At 35.1% G+C, this 15,460-nt stretch overlaps 1 protein-coding gene across 2 annotated transcripts; it reads left to right on the top strand.

Annotated features, from left to right (window-relative positions):
- The first annotated feature begins 9,701 nt into the window (after window positions 1-9,701).
- Window positions 9,702-11,861, top strand: LOC105778382 (phenylalanine N-monooxygenase). Of its 2 annotated transcripts, none has more exons than XM_012602073.2 (2): window positions 9,702-10,889; window positions 11,095-11,861. In XM_012602073.2, exons 1-2 carry the CDS (start codon window positions 9,855-9,857, stop codon window positions 11,719-11,721), a joined length of 1,662 nt encoding a protein of 553 aa, XP_012457527.1. In that variant the 5' UTR covers window positions 9,702-9,854; the 3' UTR covers window positions 11,722-11,861. The 2 variants fall into 2 exon arrangements, with proteins under 2 accessions (XP_012457527.1, XP_052477646.1); XM_052621686.1 differs by having other exon boundaries at window positions 11,086-11,861.
- The last annotated feature ends 3,599 nt before the right edge of the window (window positions 11,862-15,460 follow it).

Genomic DNA, 15,460 nt, shown 5'->3' with positions numbered 1-15,460 from the left:
CCCTGATATCCCTTACATTTTGGCGCTTCTCTTTTCGTTTTACCCTTTTTTTTAGGCTTAAATACTCATTTAGCCTCTCAATTTGTCACTTTTTTTATAGGTTTTTTTTTGTCTTGAAATTTTGTTCTATATTCTTTCATAACAGCAAAAATATTATTTACAAATTATAAAAGAATCTAAAATATATTTAAAATTAATTAAAAATAAAGAGGAATTACTACATTCATTTAATTAAAAAATATTATTATTTTTTAATTTTCTTCTTCCTTGACAAAAGCAACTTCATTTTAACCAAAAACAGAAAAAAAAAAAAAGCACATCGTCCTAATCTTCTTCTCCATCTCCACCCATTTTTTCCTTCTATTATTATCATTTCAGCATTTCCCTAACAACAAAAGCTACCGAACTAGTATTATTATGATTTTTTATTTATAAAAAATAATGAATTTTTTTTATATAAATTGTGGCGTTTGAAAGGGGGAAAGTTGCTTGTGATGGAGTTTGTTGATGGGTTGTTTGTGATGCTGCCATCGCCGAAGTTGGCGGGGTGGGGGACCGGTTGTTTGGATGAGGAGGGTTTTGAGGTTGCCAGTGAGTGGTACATAGAGGAGGTCTGTCCAGGAGAAGGAGGTTAGGTTTTGGAAGGAGGAGAGGTGACATCAAAATCTTCCTATTTGAGGAAAAATTAGACAATATTGAAATGGTTCTCTTCGTCTAGTCACCAAGTGCTTCATGACAAATGGATTTTTTCGAACATAAGTCAAACCTAGATATGGGAAATAATGAAAGAAACTGCCATGCCTTTTAGGTTCATGAGATTGTCGAATGCAACATGAGATTTTCAGTCAAGGAGTTACAATGAATTAATCTGGCCTTGATTTCTTTAAAAATAATAATATTAAGACAAAAAAAAATGATAAGTGGATTTATACTTAGTCATGGTACATGTCATTCCTTTAGGTTCGATATTAAAAAAACAAAAGAATTTGAATAAACATATAAGCTTGAAAAATAAGCTTAGATAAAACATAAGATTCGTTTTCTAAACGGGTTGGACCTCAGGTAAGATTTTTTGGTCTAGGCTCGGTCTAAAATTCTGCTCAACCTGACCTAAATTAAAAATGTTAAACTCGAGTTCGGCTTGGTTCACCCTATTAATTTTTTAAAATTATTTTATATACAAATAAAATTTAAAAATATAATACATCAAATACACTAAACACAACACAATAAAATAAAAGTTTCTCCAACAAATTGATTAGGCTTAGAAAACGAGCCTAACATTTTGCATTAGCCTGACTCGAATTGCAACAACTCGAAATTAGTGGTGTCGAAAAATGTAGTCTTGGGACCTCTTTTCCGTAAACTGAGTAAATATTTACGGAGCTATTATATAGGTGAATTGAATTTGGGTTACGTAACTTAGTTGAAATTGTGTTTAATTAGGATCCAGGGACTAAATCGTAAAATTCAATCGTTATAGATTTTTAATTAAAAATATAGCTTGAGGACCTAAATTAAAATTGACCAAATATCTAAAATCGTAATTAGAGCATGATAGAGTTCATGATAGTGGACGGTGGTGTAATGCATATATAAAAATTGTTTCTAGATATTTTACTAATTTCACTCCATTATGGTGACAGTGTAGGTCTGTAGATGAAAGTTGTGGTTAGCCACAATTAGGACTTGGGAGGGAAAATAATTCAAGGAACAATTTTCCCCATAATATGCTAAGAAGGAGGCTTAAGCTAAATTGCATCAGTTCTCGTAACAATGCACAATTAGGGAGTATGCGAAGGAGTTTAGTAAAGTGATGCTCCACGAATTTGAGTGAGAAAGAAGCATTCTTTAGCTCTCTTAACACGAGCAAACAAGTTATTAGGCTTCGTCAATAGTTTCCGTGCATGTTTTGCCAATAATGTGATATTAAATTTGCCTAAATCCCGAAAGCTTAAACCACCACCACATTTCGACATACATAATAATTTCAATTGGCACCAATGTATCCCCCTCTTTGTTTTACTATTGCGCCACTAGAATTTACTCATAATACTCTCTAATTCCTTACGCAAAGTAATCGGTAATAAAAAAACTACATAGTATATATCGGGATTGATTGCAAAATTGATTTAATAAATACATTTTTCCTCTTTAAAAAGGAGTCACACATTCCAACTCTTTGTGCATTTGAGAAACCTTTTTTTGAAAGTAACAAACACTTCGTTCTTGCTTCACTTAATAAGTGTTGGTAGAACCAAGTACTTTTTTGGATTACTGGAAACCCAAACAACCAGCACATCCCCAATTTGCTTCTTCAACGTGCTAACAACATTCCTGCTAAACTAAACAAGTGACTTATCAATATTAACTACTTGGCCAAAAACCCCTTCATACTCAAATAGAATAACTTTCATTGCACTCGCTGCCCCTTCACTTGCTTCACCAAAAAAATACTATCATTAGTAAAAAGCAAATGAGTCACTGTCAAACCCTGCCTTCCCACTCTTTCTCCCTAAATCGAACCCTTCTCTTTTTCTAAATTAAGCAAGCTCGATAGCCCCATTTACATAGATGAAAATAAATAAAGGCTTAAGGGATCCCTTTGGCTTAGTCTTCGAGTAGGCCGAAACAAATCCCCTTAAATCCCATTAAAGATAATCGAATATGACACTATTGTCACACACTTCATCACAAGCTCAATCCACCTCCTATTAAAACCCATGCGTTCCATCATTCTTTCCAAAAAAACTCATTCTACCTTATCATAAGCCTTACTCATATCCAATTTTAACGTAAACAATCCCCTTGAACCACCCTTCTTCTTCTTTAAAGCATGCAACTCATATGCAATAATTATATTATCTGATATCTACCTTCCAGGGACAAATACCCTTAAAGCCACATCAATACAGACATCTAAAACCTTTCTTAATCTATCGTCTTAGCTAAAATCTTGTAAAGACATTACAAAGGCTAATAGGCCTGAATTGTGACATTGCATTCGGGTTTCCTACTTTAGGTATGAGAACTATATTCGTAAAATTTATAATATCAACCTCTCTTACCCCATTTAGAACATCAATACAATACTAAGATACCTTATTACCAACAACAATATGCAAACCATTTTCTCGTCTTCTGTTACCCATACCCCATTACAATTTGTCAATCCCTTAATAGTATTCGTTTTCCTCCGAGAAGATGCACATCTATGAAAGTAAGTCTGTATTTTATTCTCCAAATTTGAGCCAGTTTGCTCTTGCCCATTGTTCCCAAAAAAAGTTCTTCTTTGTCTGCTTCCATAGTTTGCGCAAGTTTGACTTAATTTTACTTCATTAAATAACTTTTATCGGGGTCGATTGAATTCAACTCCTCTAACCAGGAATTCAACTCCGTAACATTTAGCTTTCTCTATTGATGATTCTCTTTTGCCCACCTACTTAATTTCTTTCAAAATTTCACCAACTTTGTTGAAACACCCAATCTAGATGACTCTTAAAAGTTCTTAATATCTTCCTCACATGTATCCTCAAGTACCCAATCAACACTAAGTTGGAACCAATTTTGTTCCCTTACCATCCAACTCCTATAATTACTTATAGTATCAACCAACACCAGATAATGATCAGAAAAAACATAAGTAAGATGCTTAACATTATAACCCCAAAAAAGTCCCCACCAAGCTGAGTTTGCCACCCCCTAATCCAACTATTCCCGCACATTATTTTCTTGTAGGCATACTCTTTCCTAAGTAAACCATTAACCTGAGAACCCCAAGTCACTTAGATCACACTCCCCAATAGCCATCTAAAACCTTTTCATTCTCTATTCCTCCCTAAGCCATCCCTCTTACTTCTAGAAAGAATACATGTTCTCATTAAAATCTCCCAACACCAACCACGGCAACGAAGTATCTGTACCTAACATTTTTAAAAGGTTTCATGATTCATCCCTTCTTCTCTCATCCGGAGCCCCATAAAACCTAGTACACCGCAATTTATCTACTTCATATCCTTCATCAATCTCAATGTTAATATGTGAAATCGAGTAGCTCCATAGGTGAACAATACACCCATTATTCCAACTTAAAGGCAATCCACCTCTAGAGCCCTTCGCATCAACCTCTATACCATTAGAAAACTCACACATTTCTTTATTCCACTTTATTCTCCTAGCACTTAGCTTTGTTTCAATTAGAAACAATATTTGGGGCTTTATCTGTCTTAGTTTATTCTTAAGATGTCTAATCGCCTATGGATGCCCCAAGCCACAGACATTCTAACTAAGAATTTTCATTCTTCTCGATCGACTTACTTGAAAGCGAGAGCCGATAATTTATTAGAAATACCCAACTCTGTCTAACTCACATTAATATGACCATTCAGATTCCCTGCATGAGTACGTTGTTTCTTATTTCCATCAACCACCTCTAAAGGGTTATCCTTCATGTCCGAACCCAATTCTATGCTCACTTCCAAATTAGTCCCTCCAAACACTCATCTGATTTGGGAATTTTATCTCTTCCACCCCTTCCACCCAAATTTCCTCCCTAAAGTCTCATTTTGTAACCATTTATTCACAATCATTAGCCCCTCCTTGATGCTGCCTTTAATGAAATATCCCACCTAAACTCCACCACATGTGTTGCAAATGTTACCTGCATCGAACAGAAGCCCTCCCCCTGACAAAGCTTCCCATACACAAAACAAAACAACGTCAATTTCTCATACTGAAAATAAGCATAAACTGAACAATTCTGATCCAACACAATTCGCTTATTCTATTTTAGTAGAATCCGAATATCTGCTTTCACTCGTATTCTCATAAACCTACCGGTCTCCCTTGAGATCAAAGCAATGTGATGCTCCATAAAAGTACCAATGAAATTCCCAAACTGGCATGCCATACCCTTTGACATAAGTCTAATTGGTAGATTGTGGATCTAAACCCAAAAAATTAAATAATTTAAAGGCACTTCTAAAGGGTCCTCCCCTTGCTCTAGTTTGTGAAAAATAATCAAAAGTCTTTTAAATGTCCATGACATACCTTCACTCACCCTCTTCAGATATATCTCATAATAAAATAGGAACAAGTACCTCTTTTCCCCAATATCTGAAATAGTACCTCCTTCCAATGGATGTCATAGATCTGCAAGCGTATTCCTCATTGAAAGAAAGTGCACCACACTATCCGTTAGCACCCTCCCCACAAAAAAAAGACTTGTAATCCTCTTCAATCACATCTACATTACCTTGCCCTTAGGATGGAGCTTTTTCTTCCTCAGAAATATTCAAGTTGGCCAGATCCTCCTCCATTTTACCCCTTAACAAAACAATCATTAGATCTGAATCTCCCCACAAAATCGTTAAACCTTAGACAAATATCGAATAACTTGACAACCAGTAGACGAAACTAATGAGAGATAGAGCAATACTTCATCAAGGATAATGATGCAAATGTAAATATTGTTTCTAGATATTTTACTAATTTTACTCTATTGTTGTGGTGTTATAATTCTGTAGATAAAAGTTGTTATTAGGCCACAATTAAGACTTGAGAAGAGTTTCGAAAATAATTCAAGGAGTAATTTTCCCCATAATATGCTGAGAAGAAGGGTTAAGCTAAATTGCATCAGTTCTCATAACAAGGCACAATTAGGGAGTATGTGAAAGAGTTCAATAAACTGATGTTCCACGAATTTAAGTGAGAAAGAAGCATTCTACTGTTTCATGGATGGGTTGAAGTTGTAGGTAAAATAGGAATTGCAATGTCGAGGGGTTTAAGAACTTTCCAAAACCATGATCCTGGTAGAGTCTTTAATCGAGCTTGTTCCAAAGAAAGACAAGTTCGAGTCTTTCAAGCCCAAAGAAAAAGACAATAGTAGGGAAGATGAAGAAGGAAATGTAGAGTATAACAACGCTAATAGTGGCACTAGGAAACCACATAATCAAAAGGGGAAACCCAACAACTAGCCGAATGAAAAGTACAGTGAGATACAATACTTCTTATATTATGGATCACATAAGGTGTGGTATTGTCCATAGTGATCTGAGTTTGTTGCGATCAACAAAGAAGAGAAAGTAGAGCCCGGTAAAGAAAGGTTATTGAATCTTGGATAAATGATACTCAAATCTACTAAAGTGAAGGACCACAAGAAGAAAGGGTTGATGTTTGTGGACATCAACATCGTAGGTCGAAAGAAGAACCCCCTTGTTAATACAGGGGCATCTGACTCTTTTATATTAGAAAAAGATACGGGTAAACTTGGTCTTTCAATTAGCAAATCGACTAAGAAGATCAAGACGGTTAATTCCAAAGAGGTCTAAACTGTGGGAGTAACATAAGGAGTTGAGCTACAAATTGGCGAGTAGAAAGACAAGGAAGATTTTGAGGTAATTCACTTAAATGATTATGAATTCGGGCTTAGCTTAAATTTCTTTGACAGGATTATATTTTTGTTGGTTCTTTTTTCCGATTGTATTTGTATATTGGATACTCGTCAACAACAATGTGTTGTGTTAGTAAGTTATGAAGAGATGGGTGGAACCAAGGTACTGTCTGCAATCTAGCTAGTCGAAGATGTTCATTGTGTTGAGAACATCAACTTGGTAGATTAGAGTACTACGAAGACCCCCTTAGAAATGATAGAGGTGGGGTAAAATGATATAAAGCTTGTTAAGCTATCAGTGGGGTTATTGCCTATCAGAGAAGTGGGTTATGCATCAAACTTTGAGGGGAAGTGGTGATGCAAACTAATGTAGTCAGAAAGAGTAAACGCAACAAGTGAGGTACATCTCAAACATTTATATAGTGTTTTGCATTATGATTTACCGTTGGCTTAGCAAAGACACAGGTGCCCTTACAAAGTTCTGAACCAGGTAAGCCAGGGGGCATATAAATAGAGTTGGCAGTAATACTCAAGGTTAACCTAGTGTTTAATATAGGTATGTTGGAGCCTATTTGTGCAAATCAAGAGGATCCCCATCGAGGCAAGTCATAATGTAGGAAAGTAAGATTAGTGGACTCTTGCAAACGAAATGTATTAAGGAGAGGAATAGTTCGAGTTAGGCGACGAAAGAAGCTGTGGCAAATGTTTTGAATGACGAAACTACTTAACAAATGGGCTAGTTGGGAAATGGCCGAGGCATTGAGAAAATTTCGAGGCAAGTCAAACCAGTGTCGTCATAAAGACGCAACTAAGGCGCCGTGAGAATGGGTGGGTAGAATGTCATAGGTCCCAAATCAAAGTTCGTGACAAATGCATAATGAACATCCTTTGGAGGTCAATTGATTAAATGAGGCTCATTCGACCCACTTGAACTGACCAGATTCGTGGAACATGTAGAGAAACCCACCTACTTAAAGTTTTGGTGGCCTAGTGAAGCACTTAAGGAAAATAAAGATTGTTATGGTAAATATAGAAACTAATCTTAGAAGATTTGTAATGGTAAATATAGAAACTAATCTTAGAAGATTTGTAATGGTAAATATAGAAACTAATCTTAGAAGATTTTTAATCTTATAAGATTTGATTTTGTAATCTTAGAGGATTATGTAAACCTCTTAAAAATTTCAATTTTAGATAAGCTTTAATTTCAACCATTGTTGTAAAGTAAACTGTACCTTTAGATCTAGGGAGCTCGAATATAAATAGAGGTCTTCCCCCTCATTTATAATCATCCCATTGTACTTCATTCTTGAGTAATAGAAAAATTTGAGAGCATTTATTTAGACACCTTGTGGGCGTTGCTTTCTTGTGCCTTTTTCTGTTCTCTCGTTGCGTCTGTTTTTTACTTGCTTCCTCTTTATTATTGGTAGAAATTTCTACTGCAAATTTTTACTTTTCGAGAGTTAGACTGACTTAAGTGAATTTAAACCTAAGAAATTACCTAAGGTCGTACGGATTACGAGACTAAAGTTGTAGCCCCATTACACATACACATACCATAAAATTTCTAATATTTATTATTTCATTTTTTTTATTATCCCTTCAAAATGACATTATTAGCCTTCAGTCATTTTCAATAAACCATATTAGTTGTCAACCATACATTCGATTTGTTTAATTTAAAATTCTCATTCAATTAGGGAACAAATTTGATAGAAAACTTTAGATTATAGGCAAAGAATAACATCCACTTTAAGTTCGAAATATGGTAAAAATACTATTATGCGTGGAAAAAATGTGCTCACAAATGTCTTTCTCTCTCTCTCTTTCTAATAATGCAAAAATTGGAGACACAATAAAATTCCCTGCCCCACTCAATGCCCCCTGTAATAAGATAATGCCACAATTTTTATTTTTATTTTTTGAGGTTGTAAAACATTTTCCTTTTAAATTATATATTACTTGAAAAAGAATAGAAATTAAAAGAAAATAAAATTGTAATAATAACTTAAAATTTAAATTAAATTCATCATAATATTTTTCGATCATATCTAAAGTATTAAACCAAAAATTAACTTTTGATGGATTAACTTTTAATATTTATTTTGTATATATAAATTATATAATAAATATAATATGTATAGTATAATTAAAAATTAGATTTAAATAAATTTTTTGAAAGGATTGGATTATTCGTCTAAATCCAAAGGCTTTTTCAAATTTTGGGAGGGTTTCTGCAAAAATTTTAAGATAAAAAAAATTAAGTTTGGACAGAAAAAATTAGGTTCAATTAAAATATGGATTGAACTTATTAAACCCAAGTTTGACACAGCTCGACTAATTTTCAAATATGTACTATAATGTAAAGAATATATATAATTTATATATATAATTTATAGCATATAAAGAATTAAATATATTGTACTATAATGTAAATACTAAAAGTATATTAAGTTATTTATGTTTAGAAATTTAATAAATGAAATGCATATAATGGTAGTAAATATATATAATTAATTATTATATTTTAAAATTAAAAAAATATGAGCAAGCCTAAACGAGTTTGAGTTAATCATTTACAAATATGGATAAATTTTTACAAAATTTGAGGCTCATGTTTCAACATAAATTAGGCTTAGATAATATTATATATGATATTGACATCGTACATTTGTTATATAATTATAATAAAATATATAATAACCTAGCGTGAAGTCCAATCCTATCAACCCCTATATATATATATATATATATATATATATATATATATATATATATATTTCTAAATACCCTCTTTGAGGACGGTAGTTCATGCACTCCATTTTGTTATCTTTTTCTTCTTTGCTCCTTCACCAGAACACATTTTCTCTCTTTCTCCACTACTGATGATATCGTATCATCAAATTTTAAAACAAATTTTAATATTTTTCAAATTTTATTATTCAATTCAATATATCAAGTAAGAAAAGAAAACCAAATCAATGAAAAATAAAAGTTCATTTAAGAATTGTAAAAGCTTAACTATTAGACTAATTGATATTTATTTTCTATTCTATGAATTGAAAAATATTATGAATTGAGTTATTTTATTTTATTATTATAATTCCATTTATTTTATTTTCTAATATATAAATTAAAATAAATTACAATTTTAATGAGGAAAACGCTTTTATTATAAAAGAAGAATGAGTTACAATTTATAATAAAATTTAAAGAATGCAAAAATGAAATTTAAAATAATTAAGAATGAAGAACAATGTCGCGTAGTTTTAGACGCAACTACGATAAATGTACGATGATGCATGCCACCAGAAAAAGGTTAGAATAAAAATGTGGCAAAAATTGTGCTCACAAAAGGACTCTTGCTCCATGTCGCTCTATGTAGCTCTGACCATGTTCGTTTTGTTCAGGCAAGCAGAAGACAGTAACTTGTAACATTAAATCCAGTTGTTATTTTTAAGACATGGATTACTCCTCTTTCACCAATACTTCCTATCAAATTTATCAGCTGCCTTCATGGAACAGATCCCATGATATGGCTGTTATCTCTACACTGCTTGTTTCACTTCCTTTACCACTTGTTTTAATGCTGCTTGTCTTTGCACCCCTTGTGGTTGTCAAACTAAAAGGCAGTATTACCACTAGAAAACAACCACCGCTCCCTCCGGGACCAATTCCATGGCCCATCATTCGGAACCTTCCTGTAATCTGGCAAAACAAACCAGTCTTCAGGTGGATTCTCGGCCTCATGAAACAGCTCGGTACCGATATCGCTTGTATCCGCCTCGGACACGTTCACGTCATCACCGTTACTTCCCCCGAAATCGCTAGAGAATTCTTGAAGAAACATGATTTTGTTTTCGCTTCCAGGCCGAAAACGATGGCGGCCGAGTATGCTACTCGAGGTTTCTTGTCGTCAGCTTTGGTGCCATGGGGTGATCAATGGAAGAAAATGAGAAAAGTGATAGCTTCCAACGTTATAAACCCAGCAAGGCTTAGCTGGTTACTCCATAAAAGAACCCAAGAAGCTGATAACCTTGTTAGGTTCATTTACAACCAATGCATAAACCATGAAAACATGCATGGCGGTGTTATAAACCTGAGATTAGCAGTGAGGCAATATACGGGGAACGTGATAAGGAGGACGATGTTCAACACAAGATACTTTGGGAAAGGCAGAGAAGATGGAGGCCCTGGATATGAAGAAGAACAACACGTTGAATCACTGTTTACAGTTCTCATGCACCTCAATAGTTTCATCCTCTCAGATTATGTGCCTTGGCTGAGGCCATTGGACTTGGAGGGCCATGAAAAGACTGTAAGTGAGGCTATGAGAATTGTGAATGGCTACCATGATCCCCTCGTTGATGAGAGAATAAAAGAGTGGGGACAGGGGAAGAGGAAGGAACCTCAAGACCTGCTTGATGCTTTCATTTTAGCAAAGGATTTAAATGGGAAGCCTGCACTTTCGGCTGAAGAGATCAAAGCCCAAATCACGGTGAGATTCTTGTCCGCAAGGGAAAACTGTTCAACGATATGGAATTGTCTTTAAACTAGCTGGCATGTGTTTATAAAGTTACATCCCCACAAATATAAAGTTTTATCTATTTGGGGTCCGACCTGAGTCAGACCTGAAATAATCCAGAGACGCTCAAAATTTATGCGTTTATCAGTTTAGAATTTTTTCCCCCTAGTATATGCAGGACTTAATGCTGGCAACAGTAGATAATCCAGCAAATGCAGCAGAATGGGCAATGGCTGAGATGCTGAACAACCCTGAAATTCTTCGAAAAGCAACTGACGAAATCGACAGTGTTGTCGGAAAGAGTAGACTGGTTGAAGAGACTGACATTCCAAAACTCAACTACATTAAATGCTGTGCTAGGGAAGCCTTTCGACTTCACCCCATTGGACCTTTCAACGTTCCCCATGTCTCCAACGCCGACACCACTGTCGCCGGCTACTTCATCCCTAAAGGCAGTCGTGTCTTGATCAGCCGCCGAGGCTTGGACCCGAAAGTTTTGGAGGAGCCGTTGGAGTTCAAGCCCGAGAGACATTTGAAAGATGACTGGGGCAGTGGCGGAGTTGAACTAACAGAGAATGAAGTGAGGTTCATTTCGTTTGGGACCGGAAGGCGAGGGTGCATAGGGGTGGGACTTGGGTCCGCAGTGACGATAATGCTGTTTGCGAGGCTGATTCAAGGTTTTACGTGGGAGGTGCCGCCCAATGTAACCAAAATTGACCTCTCTGAATCCGATACGTTGTTGGCGAAACCATTGCATGCACTTGCTAAACCTCGCTTGTCTCCTGCCTTGTATACTCAGCTTTAGAAAGGATTACAAGTTTTTAGGCAGCATTTCTATATTTTCTTTATTCCAGCTATTTTGTATTTTGCCATTGTAGTGTGATTGATGTGAGAAATTAAGAGATTGAAATGAAAATTTGCGCCCATCAACTTTATATTTCTAGATATTATGTGTTTCAGCTTTTTTATAGCACTCGTTTCTCGGTCATCATGGTGTATGCACTCTCATTTTTTAACCGACACGATTTTTTTATGGACATATCAAGAGATGTTTTTAGGTTGATTTTAGAGCATAGAGCTTTGCTTCTAGGTTCCGCACTGGTCCTACTGTCGGCTCACTGTTTCCACGGTAAATCGGTACAACTAATATCATTTTCTTATAGATGTAAATTTGAATTCATATAAATTATATCGACTTATTTTAATTAATTATTGTCACACCGACAACAAATCATGATGCATCAATAATTAGGATGTGACTAAAGATTTAATTAGGATGTGACTAAAAATAAAAGACTACATAAAATTTAATTAGGATGTGACTAAAAATAAAAAGACTACATAAAATTTTAAAAGAAATTTATTTTTCATACATACTTTCACAATTAAAAGATAATAAAAATAAAATATAATTAAAAACCACTTTCACATGATTATGATTATCAAAGAAAAAATCTCTACTCACACCTCAACTTCTTTTATTAGAACAACTTCTTTTATTAGAAAAATAGAAAGGGCTAAATCCTTAAAATTTTATATTGAATGACGAATTATTATTAATTTTGAATTAACTTAAATAATAGTCTTTTATTTGTTAAGTTTATTAATGAGTATTTTAATTTATTTTAATAGATTTTGTTTGAAGGTAACAAACACTTCTTTCTTGCTTCGCCTCATAAGTGTTGGCAGACCCAAGTACTTTTTTGGATTACTGGAAACCCAAACAACCAACACATCCCCAATTTGCTCCTTCAACGTGCTAACAACATTCCTGCTAAACTAAACAAGTGACTTATCAATATTAACTACTTGGCCAAAAACCCCTTCATACTCTAATAGAATCGCTTTCATTGCACTCGCTTCCTCTTCACTTACTTCACCAAAAAGAATACTATCATCAGCAAAAAACAAATGTGTCACTCTCAAACCCCGCCTTCTCACTCTTTCTCCCTAAATCGAACCCTCCTCTTTTGCCAAATTAAGCTAGCTCGATAGCTCCCTTTGCAGAGATGAGAAATAAATAAGGGCTTAAGGGATCCCCTTGGCATAGTCCTCGAGTAGGCTGAAACAAATCCCCCCAAATCCTATTAAAGATAACCGAATATGACACTATTGTCACAAACTTCATCACAAGCTCAATCCACCTCCTATTAAAACCCATGCGTTCCATCATTCTTTCCAAAAAACTCACTCTATCTTATCATAAGACTTACTCATATCCAACTTTAACATAAACAATCCCCTTGAACCACTCTTCTTCTTCTTGAGAGCATGCAACAACTCATATGCAATAATTATATTATCTGGGATTTGCCTTCCAGGGACAAATGCCCCTTGAGCTTCATCAATATAGACATCTAGAACCTTTTTCAATCTATTGTCTTGGCTAAAATCTTGTAAAGAACATTACAATAGCTAATAGGCCTAAATTGTGACATTGCATTTGGATTTCCTACTTTAGGTATGAGAATTATATTCGTAAAATTTATAACATCAACCTCCCTTACCCCATTTAAAACATCAATGCAATACTAAGATACCTCATTACCAACAACAATATGCCAACCATCTTCTCGTCTTCTGTTACCCATACCCCATTCCTATTTGTTAATCTCCTAATAGTATTCTTTTTCCTACAAGAAGATGCACATCTATGAAAGTAAGTAGTGTTCCGAACTCTGAATTTGAGCCAGCTTACTTTTGCCCGTTGTTCCCAGAACAGTTCTTTTTTATCTACTTCCATATTCAGCGTAAGCTTGACTTCATTTCACTCTATTAAATAACTTCTATCGGGGTCGACTGAATTCAACTCTTCTATTAACCAGGAATTTAACTCCTTAACATTTAGCTTCCTCTATTGATGATTCTTCTTCACCCACCTACTTAATTTCTTTCATAATTTTACCAACTTTGTTGAAACACCTAATCTAGACAACTCCTAAAAGTTCCTAATATGTTCCTCACATGTATCCTCAAGTACCTAATCAGCACTAAGTTGGAACCAATTTTGTTCCCTTACCATCCGGCTCTTATAATTACTTATAGTATCAACCAACACCGGTCAATGATCAGAAAATACATGAGTGAGATGCTTAACATTATAACCCAAAAAAAGTCCCCACCAAGATGAGTTTGCCACTCTCGATCCAACTATTTTCGCACATTATTTTCTTGTAGGTATCCTCTTTCCCAAGTAAACCATTGACCTGGGAACCCCAAGTCACTTTGATCACACTCCTTAATAGCCATCCAAAACCTTTCCATTCTCTATTCCTCCCTAAGTCGTCCCTCTCGCTTCTAAAAAGAATACATGTTCTCATTAAAATCTCCCAACACCAACCACGGCAGCGAAGTATTCGTACCTAAAATTTTTAAAAAGTTTCATGATTAATCTCTTCTTTTCCCATCCGAAGCCCCATAAAACCTAATACACCTCCATTTATTTGCTTCATATCCTTCATCAATCTCAACAATAATATGCGAAATTGAGTAGCTCCATAGGTGAAGAATACGCCTATTATTCCAACCCAAAGACAATCCACCTCTAGAACCCTTCGCATCAACCTCTATACCATTAGAAAACTCACACCTTTCTCTAATCCACTTCATTCTCCTAGCTCTTAGATTTGTTTCAATTATAAATAATATCTTGGGCTTTATCGCTCTTAGATTTCTCTAATCCACTTGAAAGCGAGAACCGATAATTCATTAGAAACACCCAACTCTGTCGAACTCACATTAACATGACCATTTAGATTCCCTGCATGAGTACGTTGTCTCTTATTTCCATCAACCACCTCCAAAGGGTTATCCTCCATGTCTGAACCCAATTCTTTACTCACGTCCAAATTAGTCCCTCCAAACACTCCCTTCCTACCTATTTAATTTGGGAATTGCATCTCTCTCACCCCTTCCACCCAAATTTCCTCCCTCAAGTCTCCTTTTGTAACCATTTACTCAAAATCACTGCCCCCTCCTTGATGCTGCCTTTAATGAAATATCCCACCCAAACTCCACCATCTGCGTCCCAAATGTTACCCGTATCAGACAAAAGCCCTCCCCATGACCAAGCTTCCCACAGAAAAAGTAAAACAACGTTAGTTTCTCATACTGAAAATAAACATAAACTGAACAATTTTGATCTAACACAATTCGCTTCTTCAGCTTTAGTGGAATCCAAACATTTACTTTCACTTGTATTCTCATAAACCTACCGGTCCCCCTTAAGATCAAAGCAGTGTCATACTCCATAAAAGTACCAATGAAATTCCCAAACTGGCATGCCATACCCTTTAACATAAGTCCCATTGGTAGATTGTGGATCTAAACCCAAAAAATTGAATAATTTAGAGGCACTTCTAAAGGGTCTTCCCCCTGCTCCAGTTTGTGAAAAATAATCAAATGTCTATGAAATGTCCACGACATACCTTCACTAACCCTCTTCAGATCTATCTCATAATAAAATCGGAACAAGTACCTCTTTTCCCCAATATTTGAAATAGCAACTCCTCCCAATGGATGCCATAGATTTGCAAGCGTATTCC

This window comes from Gossypium raimondii, chromosome 10 (genome assembly GCF_025698545.1).
Source record: "Gossypium raimondii isolate GPD5lz chromosome 10, ASM2569854v1, whole genome shotgun sequence".
Classification (NCBI taxonomy): domain Eukaryota; kingdom Viridiplantae; phylum Streptophyta; class Magnoliopsida; order Malvales; family Malvaceae; genus Gossypium; species Gossypium raimondii.
The sequence above is the reverse complement of the archived record's forward strand: the minus strand, read 5'-3'. Positions and strand labels throughout refer to the sequence as shown.

Excerpts from the sequence above, each read along its gene's own strand:
- LOC105778382 (XM_052621686.1), top strand. The coding sequence starts at position 9,855 with ATGGATTACTCCTCTTTCACCAATACTTCCTATCAAATTTATCAGCTG. Across the intron at positions 10,890-11,085 it reads AGATCAAAGCCCAAATCACG|TATATGCAGGACTTAATGCT; the intron begins GTGAGATTCTTG and ends TTTTCCCCCTAG.